The 24761-nt window shown below is 44.8% G+C and overlaps 1 protein-coding gene across 5 annotated transcripts in view; it reads right to left on the bottom strand.

Moving 5' to 3' along the window:
- Positions 1 to 24761, bottom strand: part of TTC39B (tetratricopeptide repeat domain 39B) — a 292928-nt gene that overhangs the window by 106131 nt on the left and 162036 nt on the right. For all 5 annotated transcript variants that reach the window (XM_030194157.1, XM_030194159.1, XM_030194161.1 and 2 more), the window contains one exon: positions 22873 to 23004. In XM_030194157.1, coding sequence (XP_030050017.1) covers positions 22873 to 23004 — 132 coding nt within the window. The remainder of the gene's footprint in view (positions 1 to 22872; positions 23005 to 24761) is intronic.

Below are 24761 nucleotides of genomic sequence, written 5' to 3'. Positions count from 1 at the left end.
TGAGAATTGATCAGATTCTCCTTCCCTCCTTCTTGAGGGGCTGGTTTACAATTTCCTAGCTAGGATTACAATACAAAATACAGAATACATACCCGGCGAATGTTCTCCAGTCAGTTGGGTGCTGGGATTAATGCAGGATTCATCCCACCGCTGCCACCAAGAATTGTTGCAGGAATTGAGATAGGAATTTGTGATACTTCAGGAGTCAGACAGCACACACCAGTATGAGAGAGAAATCTTCTTTATTTGCCAGCAAACAAAGCAGGACATCAGTTCTAGCTCTCTTCTCTTCTCTTAGCTCTTTGTGTCTTTCTCTCAGCTCTCTGTGTCTTTGTCTCAGCTGCTTCTCTTCTTATGCTGTCTTCTCCTTCTTCTGTCTGTTCCTTCTGTCCTTCTCTTTCTTCTGAGCTCCTTCTGACGTAAACTGCTTCTGCTCCCACTTAAATAGGGTCCTAAGCCCTCCTCCTAGCCTAGCCCCCTTTACTCCCAATTGGTTAAGAAACTGATTGGCTACCTTGCCTCAACCAATCATTACTTTTGAAATATCAGTTACATAGGTTCCAGACATCCTAAACTGACCTGTGACCTGGGGCCCCTCATGCCAGACATTTGGTCTCCAGTCTCTTACATTTCTCATTATGATTGATGTCTCATCTATAGCTTAAACTGGATTCCCTTTGAGACTAAGAGGCCCCATCTAACATTGGTTATTCTCATATTCCTAATCAGCTTCATACTACCTACTAACTAAACTCTGGCATTCATTAAAGAGGTCAAAAGTCAGTCTTACTTAATAGCATACATATCAGGCTATTACTTCCAGGAGGCCAGTCCTACACTTAGCTATAATTAATCAAGGAGAAGAGAGCTGACTAGCCCTGACCTCGTTCACCTTTCAGCTTCCTTCACAAAACTAGCTAAGACCACAGAAAACTCAAAACATATGTTGGCCTCTCCACAACAGACAAAGAGTAACATTAGATTTAAAAAAGTATTCTACATTTAACTACACAGAGTAAACATATTCTAAAATAAGCATTCTTATAAGACATATCTAAACATCAGGAATATCTAGAATTATTTAGAATCTAACTATTTCCTTATAACAAAATCTACATATCAAGAACTTCTGAAATAGTATTTCAGCCTTTTAAACTTCAGCATGTCTGGCTCATTCCTTTGTTCATTCATAATAGTTTACAGCTGTGCCAGCATTTAGCAATCCATCCCTCACAAGGGTCTTTCTGACCTTTCTGACCCAGCCCGGCAAGACTTTCAAATAATATGAACCATCTGGCATACCTTCACTTCAGTTGCAAAGTAAAAAGTTAGAATTCTAACTTCAAGCTTTTAACAGAATTAACCCTTCATATGATTTCTTATATATATAATTATTCTTTGCTCATGGCTGCCTCAATATCACATTTATAACTCTCAATAAAAAATGTTAAGATCATACAATTAGAATCAAAACATTTCAATGAAGAGGGGAAGAAATTTCTTTATACATACCTATCAAAAGTGTATGTAAATATATCAATCTTAAAAACAACATCTAGCTGTTTATTTTAAAATCTGGCTCTCCAATGTAAAATAGCTATCTGGCCCTTTAAGATACTTGCAATGTGCTTAGAGATGACCTTTAACCTTATGATGATGCTATATGAGTCATGGGTCTCAGAAGCTAGTAATGCTAATGCATATCAGTTTAGTTGGAAGTAGCAGATAAGTGGGTAAGTGTTTGCTTTATTTCTGTTCATCTTGCACATCTTTGGAATATGTAGGGAGTCTAGCTGTGATCTGATGGAGATGTACTAGATGTTGTTTTTAAGATTGAATGCTTGCAGTGCTTCCTCTGTTGTTATATTTTTGTGAGAAGTCTTTTATTCAGTGAACTGTTTTCTGCCTCTAGCAGTAATGTGGACTGGTTATTTATTTCTAAGGAGTTTTTTTGGTTTTGTGTTAAGAATATCAGTGGAGAAACTAGAATGTCTAGAGTCTTTTAAAAGTTTTGTGCACATTTAGATATGCTTCTTGTCTGATGATGTTTTTATTTTTTGTTTTTATATCTGTGTAGAACTAGATTTTTGGAACTACTAGTGTGTATGATATATTTACATACACTTTTGATAGGTATGTATAAAGAAATTTCTTCCCCTCTTCATTGAAATGTTTTGATTCTAATTGTATGATCTTAACATTTTTTATTGAGAGTTATAAATGTGATATGAGTAATTGTAGATGTTCTGATAAAATTTTATGTGATGTATGATTTTAATGATAATTATAAATATTTTGTTTTACAGATGAAATCATGTATATACATTTTTTTTAGAACTCTTAAAGGATTGTTTTATATATGTTGAATCTCTTTTTTATATAATTGCCTTTTATTAGTTGAATCATGCTTATGACATTGTTAATATGTATGGTTATACATGTTTTTATACTTGTGTTTTGTTTTTATAGTTTATACCCCTGACGCAGCCTGAGGGCGAAACATGGCCACATCTGGTATTGTTCCAATAAATGCATTTGATTCCACTGCTTTGTTGTTTTTTAAAACACAAAATATATACAGTGATGTGAAAAAGTCCAACCCTCACCCCCCATTACTCCACTATTGCAAATAAATATCACACTGAATGGTTTCTCAACTTTAGAAAAAAAAAAAAGGTAACATTAGGCAAAGGGAACCTGAGTAAACACACAATACAGTTTTTAAATTATTACTTTATGTATTTTAGAAACATAGGGCCCTGTTTACTAAGCCATGCTGTTGGAACGCTAATGATTTTAGCGTATGCTAACACTAGATACACCCATGGGTGTCTCTAGCGCTAGCGCGCACTAAAAACGTTAGCGCACCTTAGTAAACAGGGCCCATAGAGGCCTTTTTACTAAGCAGCACTAAAATGCCACCTGTGCTAGTTCCAACACTGGTCTTTCCTGCGCACTACGGCCACTTTTGGCACTGCTGGTAAATTGCCGAATTTTCCATTTTTGCAATAATGGCCATGCACTAATTTTCCCATTAGTATATGGCCATTAGTGCATGAGCACTTACCGATACTTATTTTGCAGGTGATAAGGGATCACATGCAAATCCTGCACTAAGTGCATAGCAATGTCCAAGCGATAACCGATTAGCATTACCTTGCCCACTATCCACCCCCAAAGATGCCCCTAGTTCTTAAAAAATACATTTTATTTTTTAGCACGTGGGTAGAGAATGAACATGCAAAAACTATCATGGGACGCTTAAGCATGCCCCACAGTAGTGCATTTTAACCTGCGGTAAGCGCACGTTAGTGCTTACCACAGCTTAGTTAAAGGGCCCCTAAAGTCAGTCAACACCCATATCACCCACATGAAAATTTAATTGCCTCTAAAGTTAAGAACTGGTTACAACACCTTTAGCAGCAATAATTGCTTCAAAATGCTTTCTAGAATGCTCACATCACTTTTGGGGAATCTTAGCTCACTCTTCTTTGGAGAACTGCTGTGTCAGACACATGTGTAGGTGTTTGTGCACGAACTGCTTGTGTGAAGTCCTGACACAGCATCTCCACTGGGTTCTAGTCAGAACTTCAGGCCAATCCAAAACTTAATTATGTTTCTCCTCAGCCATTCAGATATAGACTTATTTTAGTGTTTTGAATCATTGTCTTGCTGCATAATCCAATTACATTTCAGCTTCAGCATACAGATAACCAAACATTCTCCTTAAGAATTTTCTGGTACTGTGCAGAATTTATGGTTCCTTCAATAACAGTAAGATTTCCAGGTCCTGAGGCAGAAATGCATTCCCACATTATCACCATCATATTTGACTGTTGGTATGATGCTCTTACTGTGGAATGCTGTATTTGTTTTATGCCAGACATAATTGGGCCTATGTTGAGCAAACAGTTCCACTTTTGACTCATCCATCCATAGAACATTATCCCAAAAGGCTTGAGGATCATCCAGTTGTTTTTGTTAATGTGAGAACTGCACCAATGTCACTCTTTGACAGCAGCAGTGTCTACTGATCTGCTCGTCCATGCTGGATCCCATTTTTGCCCAGTGTCTTATTGTAGAGTCATGAGCACTGACCTTAGCTGAGGCTAGAAAGGCCTGCAGTTCTTTGGATGTTCTTCTGGGAAGTGTGACTTCCCAGATGAGTTGTCGCTGCACTCTTGGAGTAATTTTGGAAGGGAAGCCACTCCTGGGGGGATTCACCACCATTACAAGTCTTCTCCCTTTGGAGATAATGGTTCTCACTTGCCTCAATGGAGTCCCAGAGCTTTAGAAATGGCTTTGTCATCCTTTCCAGACTGATATATTTCAACAACTTATTTTCTCATCTTTTCTGCAATTTCCTTTCATTGTAGCATAGCATTCTTGTAGAAACTTCACTTTCATGGTAACTTTTAATATATAGTGAGGTTCAGATTCAACAAGCCTGACTGTCTTCATTCAGCTGAATCTAATTATCAATTAAATTGGTCAATTGATTGACTGAGTAACTAAGGGCATGGTTACTTTTTCAAATGGACAATATGGGTATTGGATTACTTTCATCCTTAAATAAATAAGTAATCATTTAAAAATTCAGTTCCCTTTTGCTAATGTTGCATTTTGATTAAAGATAAGAAACCATTCAGTGCAACATATATGCAATGAAACAGAAAATTGGGGTAGGGTGACTTTTTCACATCACTGTGTATCAAAGTTATTCACCTGAAGCAGGTGCTCTCCAAAGACAGCAGGCCAAGTATTCTCATAGCTGGGTGATGTCATCCAACAGAGCCTGGTGTGGATGCTGACTAACGAGATCAAGAACTTTCTAGTAGCATTCCACCGCGAATGCACTGGTGCCTTCCTGCTTGACGCACAAACAAGGGTCCCTCAGTTATTGTAAAAAACTAAAGAATTCAACTCCAGGGGAGGTGGGAGAATATGTGAAAATACTTGGCCTACTGTCCTCAGACAACACCTCTTACAGGGGAGTAATTTTGTTTCTCAGAGGACAAGCAGGCTGTCGTATTCTCACAGCTGGTAATCCCTAGCCACCAGACTCACTGAAAGCAACAATGCTAGGACAATAGGGACTCGAAACGTCAACGCATGTCATTCAATCAACCTGAAACAATTTGCTTTTGTTGTGAAGGCACAGCCTGTAACAGAAGAAAATTGGGCCTAGGGGGATGGAGATGGATTCTAGACACCGAACAAATTCTGCAGGATGCTTGCCTGAACCGGCTGTCTCATCAAGTATCCCACTCAAGGCAGTAATGAGATGAAAACGTGTGGACAGATAATCACTTTGCAGCTTTGCAAATCTCCTCTACGAAGGATCACCTCAAGTGGGTTACTGACATATCTATGGCTCTGGACATAAGTAAAGGAGACAAAATCTGCTAGCCAATTGGAAATTGTGTGTTTGATGATGGCTATCCCCAACCTTTGGGTCAAAAGAAACAAAAAGCTGGGTGGACAGTATATGGGCTTTAGTCTGATCCAGGTAGAAGGCTAAGGCTCTCTTGCAATCCAAGGTATGGAGTACACGCTCACCAGGATGGGCATGTGGTTTGGAAAAAAATGTTGGTAGAAAGATTGACTGATTACGATGGAACTCTGAAACTACCTTAGAAAGGAACTTAAGGTGTGAGCGGAGAACTATTCTATTGTGGTGAAACTAAGTGTAAGATGGGTCAGCTACTAAGGCCTGAAGCTCACTGACCCTGCGAGTTGAAGTGACTACCACCAGAAACACAACTTTCCAGGTCAAAGCTGAGTGAGAACAACATTGAGATCCCATGACACAGCTGGAGGTTTGATAGGGGGTTTTGTTATTAACAAACCTTGAAAGTGAACTAGAGGCTGTACAGAGATGGGTTTACCTCCCACACAGTGAAAAGCACTAATTGCATTGAGATGAACCCTTACAGAGTTGGGTTTCAAACCAGACTCAGAGAGGTGCACGAGGCATTCAAGCAGTTTTTGCGTAGGAAAAGTGATGGAATCTAAGGCCTTGCCCTGGAGTCTTTCCTGGAAACCAGCAAGATGTGGGAGACACCCTCCGGTAAATCCAAGGCTTCAAATTCTATATTAGCAACATCCAAGCAATGAGGGCCAGGGCTTGGAGGTTGGGATGGAGAAGAGACCTCTCGTTTTGCATGATGAGGGTTGGAAAACAATCTAATCTCCACAGATCTTTGGAGGATAACTGCAGATGATGAGGGAACCAGATCTGCCTCTGCCAGTTATGTGCAATGAAGATCACAGTTCTCTGGTCTTACTTGAGTTTAAGCAAAGTATGAGAGGTATTGGAGGATATGCAAACAGAAGACCCTTCCCCCAAATGTAAGAGAAAAAGCATCCGACACTAGTTTGCTGTGTGATCTGTGATGTGAGCCTGGAACAGAACTGGGGAACCTTGTTGTTGAGGTGAGTGGCAAAAAGATCCACTGAGGGGGTGCCCAATCTCGGAAGATCTTGTGGACTACGCCCATATTGAGAGACTACTCGTGCGGTTGCAAAACCCTGCTCAGTCTGTCCACCAGGCAACTGTCCTTTGCAATTTTCCTTTCCTGAGAGGTATGTGGCTCAGAGGTCCATCCCATGAAGGAGGGCCCACTGCCACATCCCCACTGCTTCTTGACATAAGGAGTAGGATCCCATACCCCCCTTCTTGTTTACATAAAATATTGCTACCTGGTTGTGCATTTAGATAAAATAATTTGGTTTTGCAGCCAATCTCTGAAAGCCTGTAGAGCGTTCCAAATGGCCCTGAGCTCAAGGAGATTGATATGGAGATCTGTTTCCTGAGCAAACCAAGTCCCCTTGATCTGAAGGTCATCTACATGAGCTCCCCACCCTGGGTTGGATACATCCATTTTTAGCACCTTCTGAGGAAGTGGAATTTGGAATGATAGTCCCACAGTCAAATTTGTTCAAATTGTCCACCAGAGAAGGGCATGAATCAACTCTGGAAGGATCTGGATAGCATCCGCTAGATTCCCAGGCACCTGAGACCACTGGGAAGCTAGGGTCCACTGGGCTTCTTTCAAGTGGAGATGTGCCATGGGTGTGACATGGCCTACCAATCTCAACCTTTGTTGAGCTGTGACCTACTTGCTGCTTCAGACTTGCGAGGTGAGTGCTGATAAGGTCTCTGTTCTTGCTTCTGGAAGAAAAGCCCAAGCAGAGCTCCTATATATTCCAATTGCTGAACTGGAATAAGGTGGGACTTGGGGTAGTTTATGACGAACCCTAGTAAATCCAACACTTCAATAGTTAGGTGCATTGACTGTGACGCCCCCTCCTGTGTTGTGCTCTTGACTAGCAAATCATCCAGTTAGGGAAGCATGTACACTCCTAGCCTGCATAAAGACATTTATGTTACTGTTAGACATTTGGTGAATTCCCTGGTAGCTGATGCAAGGCCAGTGACAGTGAGGGATCTGAGCCCGCTGGAGATAATTTGATTGAGAGAGTAGAAAACAGCTTTTGGGATTGCCTCACGGAATAGGCATGGAATGAAGAAAACTGTATAAATGTACATAACCCTGGGAAGAAATATCCCCTGTAAATATTCCTTAGAAGCATAGTGGTGAAGCTGTTCCTCATGAAACCACAGAAGTCAGAGTTTGCTGTACATAACAGTTTATATTAAATATCCAGAGTACCTAAATGTGACTCACCTTGAGCTACTACTGAAAAGGGTGCGAGCAAAATCTAAATAAATAAATAAATATTATTGACTGAGGTGAAGCATTATTGAAGTTGTCATCTCCATGCGACACAATTGTAACCAAAGACCGTAATGGGCACTACCTGACTCTTCCTCTCCCTCTCTAATTTCCCCCCAATTGTACCTACCCTACACGCACCTCATTCTATTACAATATCACCTTGTATTGTTCACAACTTGTAATTTGTTTCAGACAGGAATCGGCTAACGCCATTAACGGTACTATGTAAGCCACATTGAGCCTGCAAAAAGGTGGGAAAATGTGGGATACAAAAGTAACAAATGAAATGAAAGGCCAAATGCCAGTATACAATACTGGTAATGGTGTTTCCATATTCAAAATCTGAGAAAATGTCCAGAGAGCATAGCCAATAATTTTCCTGAATCATGGGGAGAAGGGTGCCTGAACTTTTCTTTAACCAGGAAGTTTTTCACGGCCCTTGGGTCTAGGACAGGACAAACTCACCCCGCTTTCTTGGGCACAAGGAAGTACCTGGAATAGAATCCCTTCCTTTCTTCCCCTGGTGGCACGTACTCGACTGCATTGGTCTGAAGAGGGGAGGAGATTTCCTCTAAAAGTACCTGCTTGTGCTGAGAGCTGCATGACGACGATCTCAGTGGGCAATTTGGTGGTCTGCAATGCCAATTCAGGTTGTAACCAAGATGGACTATTTGAGGAACCCACTGGTCAGAGATTACAAGGGGCCATCTGTGATGGAAAAAATTCAGCCTCCCCACTACTGATAAGCCGACCAAGATGGTTACTGCGAGTGTGTCTATGCTCTCTTGGAGCTAGTCAAAAGCTCAACCCTCACTTCAACTGGGACACCAGTTGGGGCTTCTGAGAACAGGGTTGGCAAGGCCGAGAACACTGGGCCTCTGTCACGTTCCCAGGCTTTGAACAACCAGGCGTGAACTCTGGAATAACGTGAGCCCTTGGCCTACTGTCGTCGAGTGGCAGCAAGAGGCAAAACCCTCCAAGCAAGACTGGGCAGGATTCAGGATGCACTTGGCTTGGATAGAGTCAGATACTGCAACAAGCTTGGCTTGACTGGGCTGGAGCCAAAAGCTGGAACCGACTTGGCTTCACTGGAACCGGATACTGGGCCTGTAAGAGGGACATCCTTCAGCAGTGCTGCAAGAAACATGTCTTTGTTACTGTATTTTGCACATTAATATTCTTTATATTTCCTGTACCTGGATGTCCGCGACTACATGCGGAACATGCAGCTATGGGAAATATAAGGAACATACATATTTTATTGTGTACATACGAATAGGTTTGCACACTTGATAATGATCCATATAAGGAAGACTCCGCACATATGAACACACACTCATCCAGATAAGGCCCCGCACGCGTGACGACAGTCCATGCACGTCATGGACGTCCTTGCATGACGGCCGTCCACGTGCGGACCCATTATATATGCCAGGACATCCACGTGCTGACCCATCCATATATGGGATGGTTGTCCATATATGGAACTGTGCACGTAAGGACGTCCATCACGCATGGGCGTCCATATAAGGCGATGCACGCTTTCCAACAGTTATTCCTTGACAAACATGTCTTTACGGCGAGAGCCAAATTTCAGCAATGCTGAAAGCTTGTGTCTGGTCTACCATTGTCTGAAACACCGGCGCATTCTTTTTATGCACCACCACCACCTGCCCCCCAGGACTGTCTCTATCCAAGCCTGGTGTCAAATAAGAGACAGGTTGGAAAGGTAAATGTTTGCTTTCCCCCCCACCCAGGCTATCAGGTCCCACTCCTGTAGCTACACATATAAGAGCTCCCTCAGCAATGTACGCACTAACTGTAGTCTGCATTCAAGGGTAATCAGTGATATGTGCACATGCACATTCATTAATAGAATCTATGTACTACAAAGGAAAAACATTCCCACATCCCTATAATACTGCACACAAACAGTACTCTCTGTCCTCATGGCCACCTCAATGACATCACCTGTACCAATGTAATGTGTCCCCCCCCCCTCAATCAGTGTTGTGTGTCTCTCCTATTTGATTTCCAAATGAATTTGTGTGCTGAAGGCAAGAAGGGCCATCCCCTGACTCTTGCTGTACAAACATATCTTACAGAAGATTTGGCATTCGGAGGGACCTCAAGTCCTTGCGGCGCAGGTTCTGCCGAATCAAGCAGGATAGCCCTGACATGATAAGAGTAGTGAGACGGCGCCTCAGGGCTCGAAGTAAGTATTATAAACAGGGCACCTGTACTCATTTGTAAATGTATTTATTTAATAATGCAAATGTTGTGTACAATATCAGTTTCCATGTGGCTAATAGGCAACTAGTAAGTCGTAACACCTCTGTCCCAGATCAAGGCCTGAGGTTGCAGCTACCCTCCCATGAGTGTGGCTGCAACTTCCAACTAACCTCCTCTGAGATGAATGAGATGACATGCCTCACTTCTGTATCCCTCTTTCTGGGGTGGATACTGTTTCGTGGTATTCCTGCCTGAGGTCCTATTCTTAGTGGATGTCATTCCCTCATATTAGAGTTATGTGCTTCCCCCCCCCCCCCCCCCAAAAAAAAAAAACAACAACAAAAAATAAATTAGTCAGCCAACCATAGTCACAAATCATAATGCAAACATGCTGCTGACCAATGAGTGTGGTCTGCCAACATATCCTGTGTACTCTGTGTCAGACCATCTTCCAGGGTTCCCTGTCATGTCATCTCATGCATCTCACATTCCATGGGTATAGCTGAGGGCTCACCACACCTTTCCCCATCTCCCGCCTCAGGCCAGCCAGCTCCTGCACTATGCAAGCCATATTGGATGTGCTGATCTCAAGGACAGTCCTTTTACATACACAGGGCGGCAGCAGCAGCTGGAGGAGGCGGTGCCATCACCAGTGGCCGAGGAGGAGGAGGAGGTGGTGCCACCACCAGTGGCCGAGGAGGAACAGCAAATGGTGGTTGTGGGTGGTGAATGGGCAGATATGCCTCCTCTGGAGGGGGAGGAGCAGGAGGAGGAAGAGCACCCACCAGCCCCAGCCACACCACCACCACCAGCCCCAGCAGTACCACTGGACAACAGTGCCACAGCACTGCAACTCCTGCAGCAACTGATCGCAGTAGTAAACCAGTTGCTGCTGGAGGTTGCAGCACTGTGGCAGGAAACACACAGCCGTCTCCTGCTGCTGATAATAGACATTTTAAGAAGGGTCATGGAGGGACAGGAGAGGCCTCATTGATGGGACCCATAAAATGTATTGTAAATAGTTAATTTGTTTAATATTATATTACAATGTTAAACTTTTTCACCAACCAGGGTCTGTGTCTCTACTTTGTTCACTACATATGTGGCATTATCAAATGCTGGGGTTGATGTGAGAGGAGGCAGCAATCTGGGTTGCATGACAGGTGAACTGTGACAGACATATGTGTCATATGTGTGGCCATACAGAAGGCCACCTGTTCCTTTCAAACTGCATGGCTGTATGGTAAGGGGGAGGCTGGGTGGGCATTTCTGTTAAGGAACAGAAATGCCCATCCAGCCTCTCCCCCCCCCCCCCCCTTACCATAGAGCCCCACAGCACAAAGTTGTGTAAATAATAGGTATGCTGTCTAGCACTAGTGATCTGCCAAGTATAAACTTGCAGATAAACATAGATAGCGCATAGACGATGTTTGCTCTCTGATCACCAGACACCCTTACCCACAACCAAACCACATTGGTGAGGGCCAGGAAGGAGCTACAAACAGCTGGGTCATCTTTTCACATTGAATGTATCAGCAATGGTATATACTGCTGAGGAGAAAAGGGAAAACAACTGTAAAAGCATTAGATGGATGTTTACTTCATCACAATTGCAATATAATACATCAGGTACAGAAGGGCACAGGCTAGGGGAATTATATAGGCACCGGGCTGTAGCCACCTGCAGGTAATTTAGAGTAGGAACTGTAACCAGAACCCCTCTCCCTCACCATGACTTAAGGGCTCAAGGCCATGGTAGGCACGCACCTGTGGCCACCTTGAAAATAGTTTGCAGGATAGAATTTAGAAATGTTGTTGTTCCATAACTATGGAGGATTGTAGGGCTGTGTTAAATAATGTTGAAAAGACATTCAGTGCATATATGCTTCCCCCACCTCCCACCCCCAGCAACCATGAGAATGGGTGGGCACTTCATAAAAGGGGACTGGGGTTCACCACATAAAGAAGGATGGAACCTGGTGATCCAAGATGGCTGCGTAGTGACTTACTGCTGAGGATGTGCCCAGAACTTCTCCAAACGCACGCTGCGAGGATCTCTTAGACCCCTGAGATATGGGGAAGCAGAGAGGCAAAGTGCAGGAGGTTCCCTCTACCCACACTGGGTCTAACCTTCGACAGCAAGCAACATTGGAGCAGTTCGGGATGTCGACCACTCCCAGGCAAGCTTCCTCCCCTGCTATCGATGCCGACGTGTCAGCGTTGGCCGGCAATGTGAACGGGGTTTCTCTAAGCCCCGTACAGCATGCGGCCCCCCCACAGCCAAGAGGGAGAGGAGTGGAGGCAGATCCTGTAACACGGATTCCAGAACGGAACACGAATGTTCAGGGAGGGAATCTGCTCATTCCAATGGAAACGCTGAGGACAGCTTCAATGGAAGAACAAATTTCTTCAAATATGCCTATACAAATTATGAGTACATTGAATCAGATTCTGAGCGCTCCCCCTCCTGTCTCTATTTTGGGAAATTTAGAAAAACCAGCCGTAGTGACAATGGAGTGACTCTGGGACCTAACTTATACATTGCATTCCTCTTTGTTACAAATGACTGAGAAAAATGCTGGTGAAATTAAAGTATGTCAGAAGCAGTCCTTTCACAGGCACAGATATCTACCCAACATACTTCTCAGTTAAAAAAGATGGGGGAAAAGTTACAAACACTAGAAACAATGGGACGTCTCAATAAGAGACCAGAATTTTACTTTCCGGCTTTTAGAATATTTGGAAAACCAATCTAGGAAGTTGAATTTGAGACTAACTAATTTTCCAAGATCCCCCTTGATTTCCTCAGTGGTTATGGTAAAGAAATACTTCATAGAAATATTAGGAATGTCAAGTGAATCACTTCTTCCTATTGTGCAGGCACAATATATACAAAGTAATAGAAAAATGGATGGAGAGATTTCTCAACCACAAATAAAAGATGCTATGAACTTGACAGCATTTTTGGAGTCGTCGCTGGAAATAATTACTCAGAGAACAGTGGTGGTATCTTTTGCACTTGAACTAGATCGTGATGCTGTTTTAAAACTTTCCTTTAGACATTTGGACTCATTGTTTTTGGTGCTAAAATAAGAGTTTATCCTGATCTTTCCAGAGAAACTCAGAAGAGGCGTAGGGCTTTTTTGGCCATGCATGCTAGGACTCTAGCTCTTGGTGCGAGTTTTGTTTTAAAATTTCCTTGTATTTGTCGTATACTTTATCAATCTAAGCAATTTCAGTTTTTTGACCCTAAACAATTAGAGGAATTTTTGTTAATTAAAGAGGATGTTGTTGTAATAGTTAATCAACAGACAGCATACTGTAAGATAGGTTCAGAGGAGATGTGCTGGGAAGTAGTAAATATTAATTTCTTTAATCTATTGTTTGATTATATGTAAATTTCTTTATCTTGGATCAAATTGCTTATTAGTTTTTTTGGTCAAAAATTATTATCTTTTATTTCTGATATTGCTCAAATTTGGACAATTGAAATAAGACTAGTGTTGTATTTTTGTTATTACTAATTACTTATCATCTCTTATTGCGTTGTAATATTATAAATGAATAAAAACAAAATATTAAAAAAAAAAAAAAAGGATGGAACCTAGCGGGGAGACTCATGAGCTGCAAAGCGGGAGAAAAACTACCAGCTGTGGATACCCGTGAACCTGGTGAAAATAGAGGTAAGATTTGAATGCAGAGAACATTCAGAGAATGGGGAGCCCTTGACTATGAGGGATGCACACATCCATTCTCAGGGCCTCTTCCCCTCCCCCTCCCCACCCCACAGGCAGCCACAACTGAGTGTGTCCAATAGAGAACAAGACATCTGTACAATGAATTGGGTAGAAACAATCATGGCTCTCAGAGTGCAATGTATTACAATCCACTGCTGTCTCTTGCAATCCTCTTGACCAGATGTCCTGCAAGTTGCAAGAAGTGCTTGTTTAGCACCTACATAGCATAAAGGGAAGAGGTGGCTGAGAGGTGTGAGCTTACCTTGAACTTGTGGTGCAAGAATCTGTTGGCTCCAAGGGACCAGTGGCTGCCTGCTTCCACAAAGGAGAGAGAGAATGGGGGCAGTGAGGGAGCATATCACACACAGCAAGCAGCTCCTGGAGGGTAGAGAATGGAAAGTATATGCTAAGCTACCAGCTAACACCCAGTCTGAAACTTTTGGAAAGGAAAAGAACAAAGCCCACACACCAGTTATCTTTCAAGAATTGGCAAAAAAGTGCCCCTCCCCAAAAAAAAACAAACAGGTGTACAAAAGCATATAGTGGCAAAAACAAGGTTTACTATAACTGAAGCTAAAACGCTTTGAAATACCACCCCATAATCTAAAGGAAAACCTCTAAAGTGCAAGCACAGAGAAAGCAGTTTTAAAGAGGCACCAATAAAGGGAAAGCAAGCTTCCAAAGGAGAATAGCAGCTGGGGACGTTTATCATTTTCACCCATAATCGAAATGAGGACGCCCAAAACACAGAGCAGCTGGGGACACCCCAGCGATAATCGAAATGAGGACAGCTGTGGACGTTTAGGGATTTTGTCAATAATTGAAATTAGGACACCCATCGCGTTCTTACATGGGCGTCCCTGGGAGAGTATTTAAGCACCCTTCTTTGTATTTTCAGTTCTTTGCATCGCATTGGTACAATGACACCAAAGCAACCACCCACCCGCAAGGGTAATTTCAGCGACCCTGAAACTGAACTGCTGGTTCAGGAAATCCAGAGGAGGCACACTCATCTCTTTGCTCCACAGGCCAGATGCTGGCTGCTACAACAAAGCAGAGAGAATGGGAGGCAGTAAGGGACCGGCTCAACACGGTCTTCCACTGTGGCAGGGATGTGGAAGACTGCAAACGGAAGTGGTGCTGAGGCGTGATGTCAGGAGGAAGGCTGGAGCCAACCCCCCAGCAGATGACACCGCTAACGACCCCCATCAAGCGCATCATTCATGGGCTCTTGAACCAGGAGGGGATCCGTGGCATTGGGTCCCTTGACACATCAGCACAGCCTGAGGGCTCAGGTAGGTTCACCATTAGGAAGCTGGGGTATCTGTTGTGCTGCACTACACTCTGTTTTACACAAGTGGGGGGACAGTGTGGTGCTCCTCAGTAGAGGAAGGGGTGAGACCACAACATGTAATACAAATCACTATTCATTACAGACCATGACACAGGGAGTAGCCGGGGGAGGGGGTGGGGGGAGAGTTTCCAGCAATGTGTTTGTAGGTTACCACTGTTTCACAGCTTTGGGGGCCTTCCCCATCCCCAAACTCTGCATATCTCCTTCCCACACCTCTGTGCTGTAGCCACTGTGTCCGCTGCACTCCTTCTACAGTTATCTTACCCACCTGCCTGTGTGGCTCTCTTGCACATCAGTCTCTGTACTACACTGCGCTCCTCATCTCCAGCTCTGTACCATGTACAATGACATCTGCGGCTTGCCTGCCAATCCCATTCCTCACCATCTCTTTGCTGGTTCATTGCATGTGGGGCTATGTATATGAATGCTGAAAAACAAAAGTGGGTTATTTTGACCAACACACTTCCTCCCCTTTTGCTATGCAGGTGATGACAGCCAGTCAGAGGAAGAAGCTGGCCCTAGTGGCCACCAGCCCCAGCACACAGGGCAGCACCCTCCAACATGTAAGCCACCATAAGAAACCACACAGGACCATGGGGTGGAACCACAGGACCCAGCAGCAGCAGCAGTAGCGCCGGCTCTCCCTCCACCACCTGCAGCAGAGGCTCACCCGCAGCAGAGGCTCTCTCTCCACCACCCGCAGCCTTTGCCGATGGTGGCACTGAAGAAGAAGAAGAAGATGCAGAAGTGGGGGGCCCCTCCTCAGCAGAGGCCATCCAGCCAGAGGAGGCAGCTACTGTGCCTCATCACACATTGCTGTGCCAGAATGTGCACACGGAAGACTACCAGCGCCAGAAATTGGAGCTGCAACGGGAAGTGCTCCAGGTACAACGGGAAGTGGTACAGGCCCAATGTGAAGTGATACAGCATCGAAGGCCTACGCCGTGACCTGAAAGCACCTAGTACAGCCCTGATGCAGCAACAAGTGGCGTCTACTTCCACCACTGCACAGCAACCACCCACTAAGAAAAGGAGCTTGAGATACTCAGCCTCCACACCAACTCCCCTTCTGGGACCTGTGCCCAGGTTGCAGGGCAAGCCACAGACTGCAAGGTGGACGGACTTCCACAGGGCAGCCGAGGCACAGAGGAGGAGAGTGGAAGCTCATCAGAGGACTCTCACCAGAGTTCCCCTGCAGCACCAGCTGCAAAGGAACACGGTGGGAGGTGTATTAGGGGACGGGGACGGGGCCAGGGGAGGGGGCAGGGAAAGTGATGGGACATGCTAGGGGGGTGGGGGGTGAGGGTTGGAGGGAGAGCAATATGCACAGAGCAGGTGATGGTGGTGGGAGGGGTGATGGTGGTGGTGGTGTGTAACTACTACAGTGGTGGAAATAAGTATTTGATCCCTTGCTGATTTTGTAAGTTTGCCCACTGACAAAGACATGAGCAGCCCATAATTGAAGGGTAGGTTATTGGTAACAGTGAGAGATAGCACATCACAAATTAAATCCGGAAAATCACATTGTGGAAAGTATATGAATTTATTTGCATTCTGCAGAGGGAAATAAGTATTTGATCCCCCACCAACCAGTAAGAGATCTGGCCCCTACAGACCAGGTAGATGCTCCAAATCAACTCGTTACCTGCATGACAGACAGCTGTCGGCAATGGTCACCTGTATGAAAGACACCTGTCCACAGACTCAGTGAATCAGTCAGACTCTAACCTCTACAAAATGGCCAAGAGCAAGGAGCTGTCTAAGGATGTCAGGGACAAGATCATACACCTGCACAAGGCTGGAATGGGCTACAAAACCATCAGTAAGACGCTGGGCGAGAAGGAGACAACTGTTGGTGCCATAGTAAGAAAATGGAAGAAGTACAAAATGACTGTCAATCGACAAAGATCTGGGGCTCCACGCAAAATCTCACCTCGTGGGGTATCCTTGATCATGAGGAAGGTTAGAAATCAGCCTACAACTACAAGGGGGGAACTTGTCAATGATCTCAAGGCAGCTGGGACCACTGTCACCACGAAAACCATTGGTAACACATTACGACATAACGGATTGCAATCCTGCAGTGCCCGCAAGGTCCCCCTGCTCCGGAAGGCACATGTGACGGCCCGTCTGAAGTTTGCCAGTGAACACCTGGATGATGCCGAGAGTGATTGGGAGAAGGTGCTGTGGTCAGATGAGACAAAAATTGAGCTCTTTGGCATGAACTCAACTCGCCGTGTTTGGAGGAAGAGAAATGCTGCCTATGACCCAAAGAACACCGTCCCCACTGTCAAGCATGGAGGTGGAAATGTTATGTTTTGGGGGTGTTTCTCTGCTAAGGGCACAGGACTACTTCACCGCATCAATGGGAGAATGGATGGGGCCATGTACCGTACAATTCTGAGTGACAACCTCCTTCCCTCCGCCAGGGCCTTAAAAATGGGTCGTGGCTGGGTCTTCCAGCACGACAATGACCCAAAACATACAGCCAAGGCAACAAAGGAGTGGCTCAGGAAGAAGCACATTAGGGTCATGGAGTGGCCTAGCCAGTCACCAGACCTTAATCCCATTGAAAACTTATGGAGGGAGCTGAAGCTGCGAGTTGCCAAGCGACAGCCCAGAACTCTTAATGATTTAGAGATGATCTGCAAAGAGGAGTGGACCAAAATTCCTCCTGACATGTGTGCAAACCTCATCATCAACTACAGAAGACGTCTGACCGCTGTGCTTGCCAACAAGGGTTTTGCCACCAAGTATTAGGTCTTGTTTGCCAGAGGGATTAAATACTTATTTCCCTCTGCAGAATGCAAATAAATTCATATACTTTCCACAATGTGATTTTCCGGATTTAATTTGTGATGTGCTATCTCTCACTGTTACCAATAACCTACCCTTCAATTATGGGCTGCTCATGTCTTTGTCAGTGGGCAAACTTACAAAATCAGCAAGGGATCAAATACTTATTTCCACCACTGTATGTGATAGAAATAAATGTCAACTTACTCTCACACAAAACTTGTCTCAATCAGTCTTTGCCTGGCTCTGACCCCCAGCTGGTGTGCACTCTGCTCTGCTCTGTGGGCGGGAGGTGGAGGGGGCTCCTCATCCTGTTCATCTGGGGCCTGCTGCTGTGGTTGCTCTGGCTTTACTGGGAGGGCCTGTCCTCTGCGGATTTCCAAATTATGTAGCATGCAGCAGGCCAGGAATATATCTTTGCCACCTTTTGGGGGCTGTACAGGAGCTCCCCTCCAGAACGGTCCAGACATCGGAACCTGTTCTTATGTTGTTTGAAGGTGCACTCGATGATGCCACGGGTGGTCTGATGTCTACAGTTGTAGTTCTCCTCTGACCCTGTTTGTGGGTGCACTATGGGGGTCATGAGCCAACTCCGCTGTGGGTAGCCTCTGTCACCTTTGGGGAGAAGCAGGATGAGAAAGATGAGTGTGCATTGTTTGGAGCGGGTACCTTGTGGAGGTGGGGGGGGGGGGGAATAGTGGGTTGTGGAGTGAGCTGGAGGGAGACAGTGCTGAGGGTTGCCCGGTGGAGAAGGTATAGTTTGGGCAGATCCATGCTGCACTTACCTAGGAGCCATCCGCTGGTGATCTCCCCTCAGCCAAACCTGCGGAAGATTCCTGAGTGCTGCAAAATATAGGCATCATGGGTGGAACCTGGGTATCAGGCACACACGTCTAGAATATCCCCCTGGGCATCACACACAACTTGCATATTGAGTGAGTGGAATGCTTTCCTGTTCCTATAAGTGGCCACTCATGGCCGGGGGGGGGGGGGGGGTCTGAGTGCGACATGTGTGCAGTCAATGGCGCCTATGACCGAGGGGAAACGAGCTACGGCATAGAAGTCAGCCATGTTGTTCTGCAGGGCATAGGGGGTGGTGGAGAAGGTGATGTACTCAGAGGTGTGGGTAAGGAAGGCATCAAGGAACTGGGTGAGGCAGTTAGAAATGGAAGCCAGGGTGAGACCCGTGTTCACAGATAGGACAGACTGGAAACTCCCAGTGGCCAGAAAAGATAGAGAAGCAGTGATCTTTAGGTGCACAGAGATGGGGTTGTTCCTAAGGGTCCTGGGCTGCAGGAGGGGTTGGAGCTGGTCACAAAGCTGCTGAATGGCAGCCCTATCAAAGTGGTACCTAGTGAGACACTGCAGGTCAGTGAGGTCTAGGAAACTGCTACGGGGCCTGAAAACTCTGGGGCGCGAGTATCTCCTGCGGTTACTCCCCTCTTCCTCCAACATGTAAGCCACCAGTGCATTTAGTGCCTCTATTTCCCCACACTACAGGTGCAATGCAGTGACACCAGTACTCACCTCTCCCTACCAACTTGGTGAAACCCAGCAGCAACAAACAGAAGCTGACACTCACTCTCCCACCCACTCTCCCACCACCGACAAACAATGCGGTCACACACAGCAGAACCACACTGCAAGCACTCTCTGACCCACTACAAACTCTCCTGCCACACCCTCTTCAAGCAGCAAATGACAGTCTTCACAAACACGCTGCAGCAGTACACAGGACAAAGAGACAAACAGAGACTACAAACAGGTAAGGGAATGAACTATGAACTTGGGGACAGTGAATGGAGAAGAATAGGGAGAGGGGATGGGGGAGATAGAGGAAGGAGTAGTGGTGTCTGGGTTTGAGGGCTAGAAAGGGTAGGGAAAGCTGAAAAGGTAAAACATAAATGAGGCAGGTGAGGGTGAAAACGTTCCGACTACGGCACACAGACAAAGGTAACAGGTATTGAACAAACTCTCAGCTTTCTCTCCCAACAACGCTCTCGCCACTCTCCAACTGCACAAAATCACTAATGGGTCTAAAGACGACTTCCCCCTTACCTTGGTCGCTTTTATTTCAGATCTAACTAAGGATGCCCATGTTCCCACCCATGCAAAACCATTTTGCTAGCCATTATACGCTGGGGGCACCCATCTCGTAACGCCACCCATAACATGCCCCCTGTGGGGATGACCATAAATGGGCGTCCTCGCGCTGAGGACATCCTTACAGCCCTGTTTCGATTATTGGATTTGGGCGTCCTTCTTTCACGGGGACACCCATGGGTCTTTTGTGTCACTTTTTGGACGCCCTTCTCTTTCAAAAATGAACCTGTTAGTGTACTGTGGACCAAAGACTGCAAAGTAAAGGCTCATGTAGAGCTGATAGGACTGGATATGGGCAATGAGCATTGAGGCCTGAAAAGATTTCCTCCCAAATGAGCCTAGAGTCCTGGCCTCTCTACCCGAGGATGCTGAGGCATGAGTCATGGAGCTCCTACCTCATTTGAGAGAGGATTCAACCACCAGAGAATGGTATGGCGGTTGAGCCTTTTGTATACGGTACTGTGTATCCATCTTCTTAGGTGCAACCTGCACTGAGAGGGGAGATTTCCAGTTCTTCATTACTGCATTCTTAAGGCTAGGGTACAATGGTACAGTGACCCCTTCCTTAAGAGAAGACTCATAGTCCAGGACAGTCAACGTCTTCGCCCTTGGCTCTTCATCCATTTCCAACTTAAATAGGATGGCAGAAGCCATCTGACTGATAAAACTGGTGAAAGAGAGATTCTCAGGTGGAGATTTACATCTCTCTTGATGTGGCAAGGGATCAGAAGGCATCCCATAAGACTCCTCCTCCAAGAAGTAATGTGGGTCCTCCTCTGAATCCCATGAGCGGTCCCATTCAGACTCTTGTATTCAGGCTTTATTGAATGAGTCTATGCCTGCCTCAACTCAGTGGATCTATGTCCATGCCCCAAAGAGCACTGAGTTACAGCCCTACTCTCTGACTCCAGGAAAGCTTCTTCTTCCAACGTCAAGAGAGGTACTGTATGCATCCAGGTTGATGCTGATACCCTTAAAGGTACGAGCTTCGAGGATCTCTGCACCAGCATGGAAGAAGCCTCAGGAAGAATATGGGCTGGATCCTAAGCTGGCGCAAGTGCCCTCGATGCCTGAGCGGTTTGCAACTGCAGCATCTGCACCAGCTTCTCCCTGAGAATGGCTTGGAACCATTTACTGAAGGAAGGTATCTACAAAGGCAGGAGAGCAGGAAGAGAGGCAGCCTGAGATGGTGTCAGTTTCAGACCGGTGGTGGCAATCTGGCTGCTGTGAGACTTGTGCACTGGCACCTCTTGCAAGGAGAAGAGCGCTCCATCCACTGCAGGTGCTTCTTGTGTACCTGTGATGCTGGTGCTCCTTGTGCATCGAGGGAAGCATAGCATTGTGATCATTCAGTGCCGACGATAAAGGCGTAGAACCCATGCATGTTCTTGGTGTCTGGTCTGATGCTGACTGGTCCCAGGGCCTACTCTCAGCGCCCATTGTTGAGGGAAGTGGAGACCTACTTGATGCCGGTGCACTCGCAGTGGATACTGAAGTCTTGGCAGCCATCGTTTGATGCTTCTGGTGCCAATGTTGACGTATCGGCTTTCAAGGAGCCAAAAAGCTTCTCCAGTTGAATCTGCTATGACCTCTGTGTCCTCACCTGCATTTGCAAATAGAAAGAACAAGAGTGAGTCTCATGGTCAGATCCAAGGCACTCAATGCACCAGTTGTACGTGTCCATCACAGAAACACTCAATTACATTGGGCGAATCTTTTGAAGTCACAGGAGGTCTTCTTGGACATCGAGAAAAGAATCGCTGACAAATTAAACTCCTCAATCTTGAACTGGAAAAAGGGGCAGTGCTTAAATCGAGGTTGGGGCTCTGGTCTAAAAGGGCTTAGCAATACATGAAAAGGACCAAAAAAACTAAAAGAAATTAAAAGGGAAACTGAAGAAAGGGTAAGATGACAGAAAACAGTTATCCGAGAGGAGTTGAAAACACACACGGGAAGGCACAAGAAAAGAAGCACAAACTGAACTTGTAGAGAACACGAAGATGAGTCCTCCCTGCTCCACAGAAAAACCAAGACTGAGGGACCCGCACTCATACATTGGGTGGGAAGGCACCAGCGCATACACACTGGGATGCTACTAAAAAGTTCTTGATCTCATTAGTCAGCATTCACACCAAACTCCATCGGATGGTGTCACCCAGTGGTGAGAATACAACAGTCTGCTTGTCCTCTGAGAAGCTCTTTTACATTTTTTAAAAACTTTTTTGTTTCTATTCCCTGCCAGTAGAATGGTATATATCATCAGAAAGAGAAAGAGGAAATCATCTCGCATTTCACCAGGGCATTTCCCCTACCTTGTATGTCATCCTTATGCAAAGTAATCAACCCAACAATTATTGAAATACTGTGGAAACCACGAAGGGTTTTTGTCTGTATGCTTTTGATTCTATTAAATAAAAAGAAGGGTTTTTATCAAAATCCAAATCGCTCTCCTTCGATCTGATCACCTTACAGCTGGGATGTACATTATCAGATACTATCATGCATACAGTATCACTGAATACAGTCAGTACAAATATTTCCACCAAACCCTTCAAAGGTTTCATGAAGACAATTAAATAAAATAATTCATATTCTGTTTCAATGCCATGGCACCTGGTCAGCTCCACAGATGAGAGACAATCTCATGTCTATTTGTACAATGCTGTGTAGTCTCGTGGACCTACAGAAATGCTAAGTAGTCCAAGTAATGTTATGCAAAAATATGTTGATGTACAGTAATCAATGGTACGACAATTTCAGTTATTTTACCAGCTCCTGTATACATTCAACCAGAAAATATCAATGACTCCTTCCCTACCCCTTCATCCAGACTGCCCAGATATAAACATTGCACAAAAAGCGAGTGATTTGCAAAAGCCAGCCACATGCCTGAATTATTTAGTCTTACCTCTGACAGGTCTGCAGCGCTTCTTTCATGGTGCTCATTCCTGTTTGGATGTCCTGCTGCTCGAAGGTCATCATAGCCTGCATAACTAAAATGGTGCTGTAGCCAAGGGCATGATACATACTGTCTTTAGACCTGGATGGAGGAGGAAAAAAATACAAAATATTCTCAAGCGCTTAAGCTGAGCAAATAAGACAGCACGTCTAGTGTTTAAAAACAAACTCAAAAGTCTGCCTACATGGGTATATAACAAGAGATTACAAATGGACTCAGTATCCCTTCTGAGGGTGCTAGCTACTAAATTGCATTAACTGCTTAACATGGGAATAAATGTGCAGTAACAATTAACCCAGCACATTGTTACCGCATGCAAACTGCTATGTCCAAGAGTTAATGTGGAAACGGGTGTGAAATAGGCCGGGTCTTTTCCTTACAGTTAACTCAGAAGTCAATGTCACATATTACTTGCTAATGCAGCGAATAGCACAGGTAAGTGCTACCTTAAGAGATGTATCTAACTAAACTGCACATTATCAGCCTTGCCATCAATGTGCAGGTACGGACTTTCTCTGCGTTAACTGCACAGCTGCTTTCCCCAAATTACCAGAGCATCCCCAACAGCTAACGCAGAAGTTTTGCAGTAACTGGGGTTTAATATAATTTATTACATACTTTAATAGCCTGCCACTTTCCACCAACTGGCTGTATAGAGTGTATTACAATTAAAAGTTAAACAAAATGACAGAAATTATTAGGAAAGGGATATAAAACAAAACAAAGAATATTATAATGCCTCTGTATCGCTCCATGGTGCGACCTCACTTTGTGTGCAATATTGGTCTCCGCATCTCAAAACATACTTAGCAGTATTAGAAAAGGTTCAAAGAAGGGTGGTCAAAATGATCAAGGGGATGGACCTCTTCTCATACAAAGAAAGACTTAAGAGATTAAGGCTTTTCAGCTTGGAAAAGAGATGGCTGAGGACGGATACAACAAAATCCCGAGTGGTCAACAAAATCCTGAGTGGTGTAGAACAGGTAAATGTGAATCGACTGCATACTCTTTCAAAAAGTAAAAAGACTAGGAGACACTTCATGAAGTTACACAGTAATACTTTTAAAATAAATATAAGAAAATATGATTTACTCAACAAAACGTTAAGCTCTGGAACTCATTGCCAGCAGTTAGCCTATCTGGGTTTAAAAAAGGTTTGGACAAGCTCCAGGAGGAAAAGTTGATAAACTGCTACTAAGGTACACATAGGGAAAGTCACTACTTATCCCTGGCATTGGTAGCATGGAATGTTGCTACTCTTTGGGTTTCTGCCATGTACTTGTGACCTGATTGGCCACTATTTCAAGCAGGATTCTGGCCTAGATGGACCATTGGTCTCTGGCCCAGTATGGCTATTCTTATTAAAAGGAAGCTGAAAAAATGAGTAATATAATCAAGCAAAGGAAGTCCAATCTGGTTTAAAAAGGAGTCTAATAAATACTACATGCATCTACAATAGTCAGTGGCACAAAACAGAAGGATTCGACATGGCCGTATTTTGGCGATGATGCCTTCGTTGGGAGTCACAAAATCTAGGACTATCACTAAAATAACATGAAGAACTGTATCTAACAGACTGCTACACACAATACATAAGAACATAATAGACATACTGGGTCAGATCAGTGGTCCATCTAGCCCAGTATCCTACTTTCAACAGTAGCCAATCCAGGTCACAAAAGTGCCTTGCAAAAACCCAAGTAGTAGCAACATTCCATGCTACCAATCCCAGGGCAAGCAGTAGCTCCTCTATGTCTATCTCAATAGCAGATTATGGACTTTTCCTCCAGAAACTTGCCCGAACCTTTTTTCAACCCAGATAGTCTAACTATTTATGA

This window comes from Microcaecilia unicolor, chromosome 2 (genome assembly GCF_901765095.1).
Source record: "Microcaecilia unicolor chromosome 2, aMicUni1.1, whole genome shotgun sequence".
Taxonomy (NCBI): Eukaryota; Metazoa; Chordata; class Amphibia; order Gymnophiona; family Siphonopidae; genus Microcaecilia; species Microcaecilia unicolor.
This window is presented reverse-complemented; position numbering and strand designations above follow the sequence as displayed.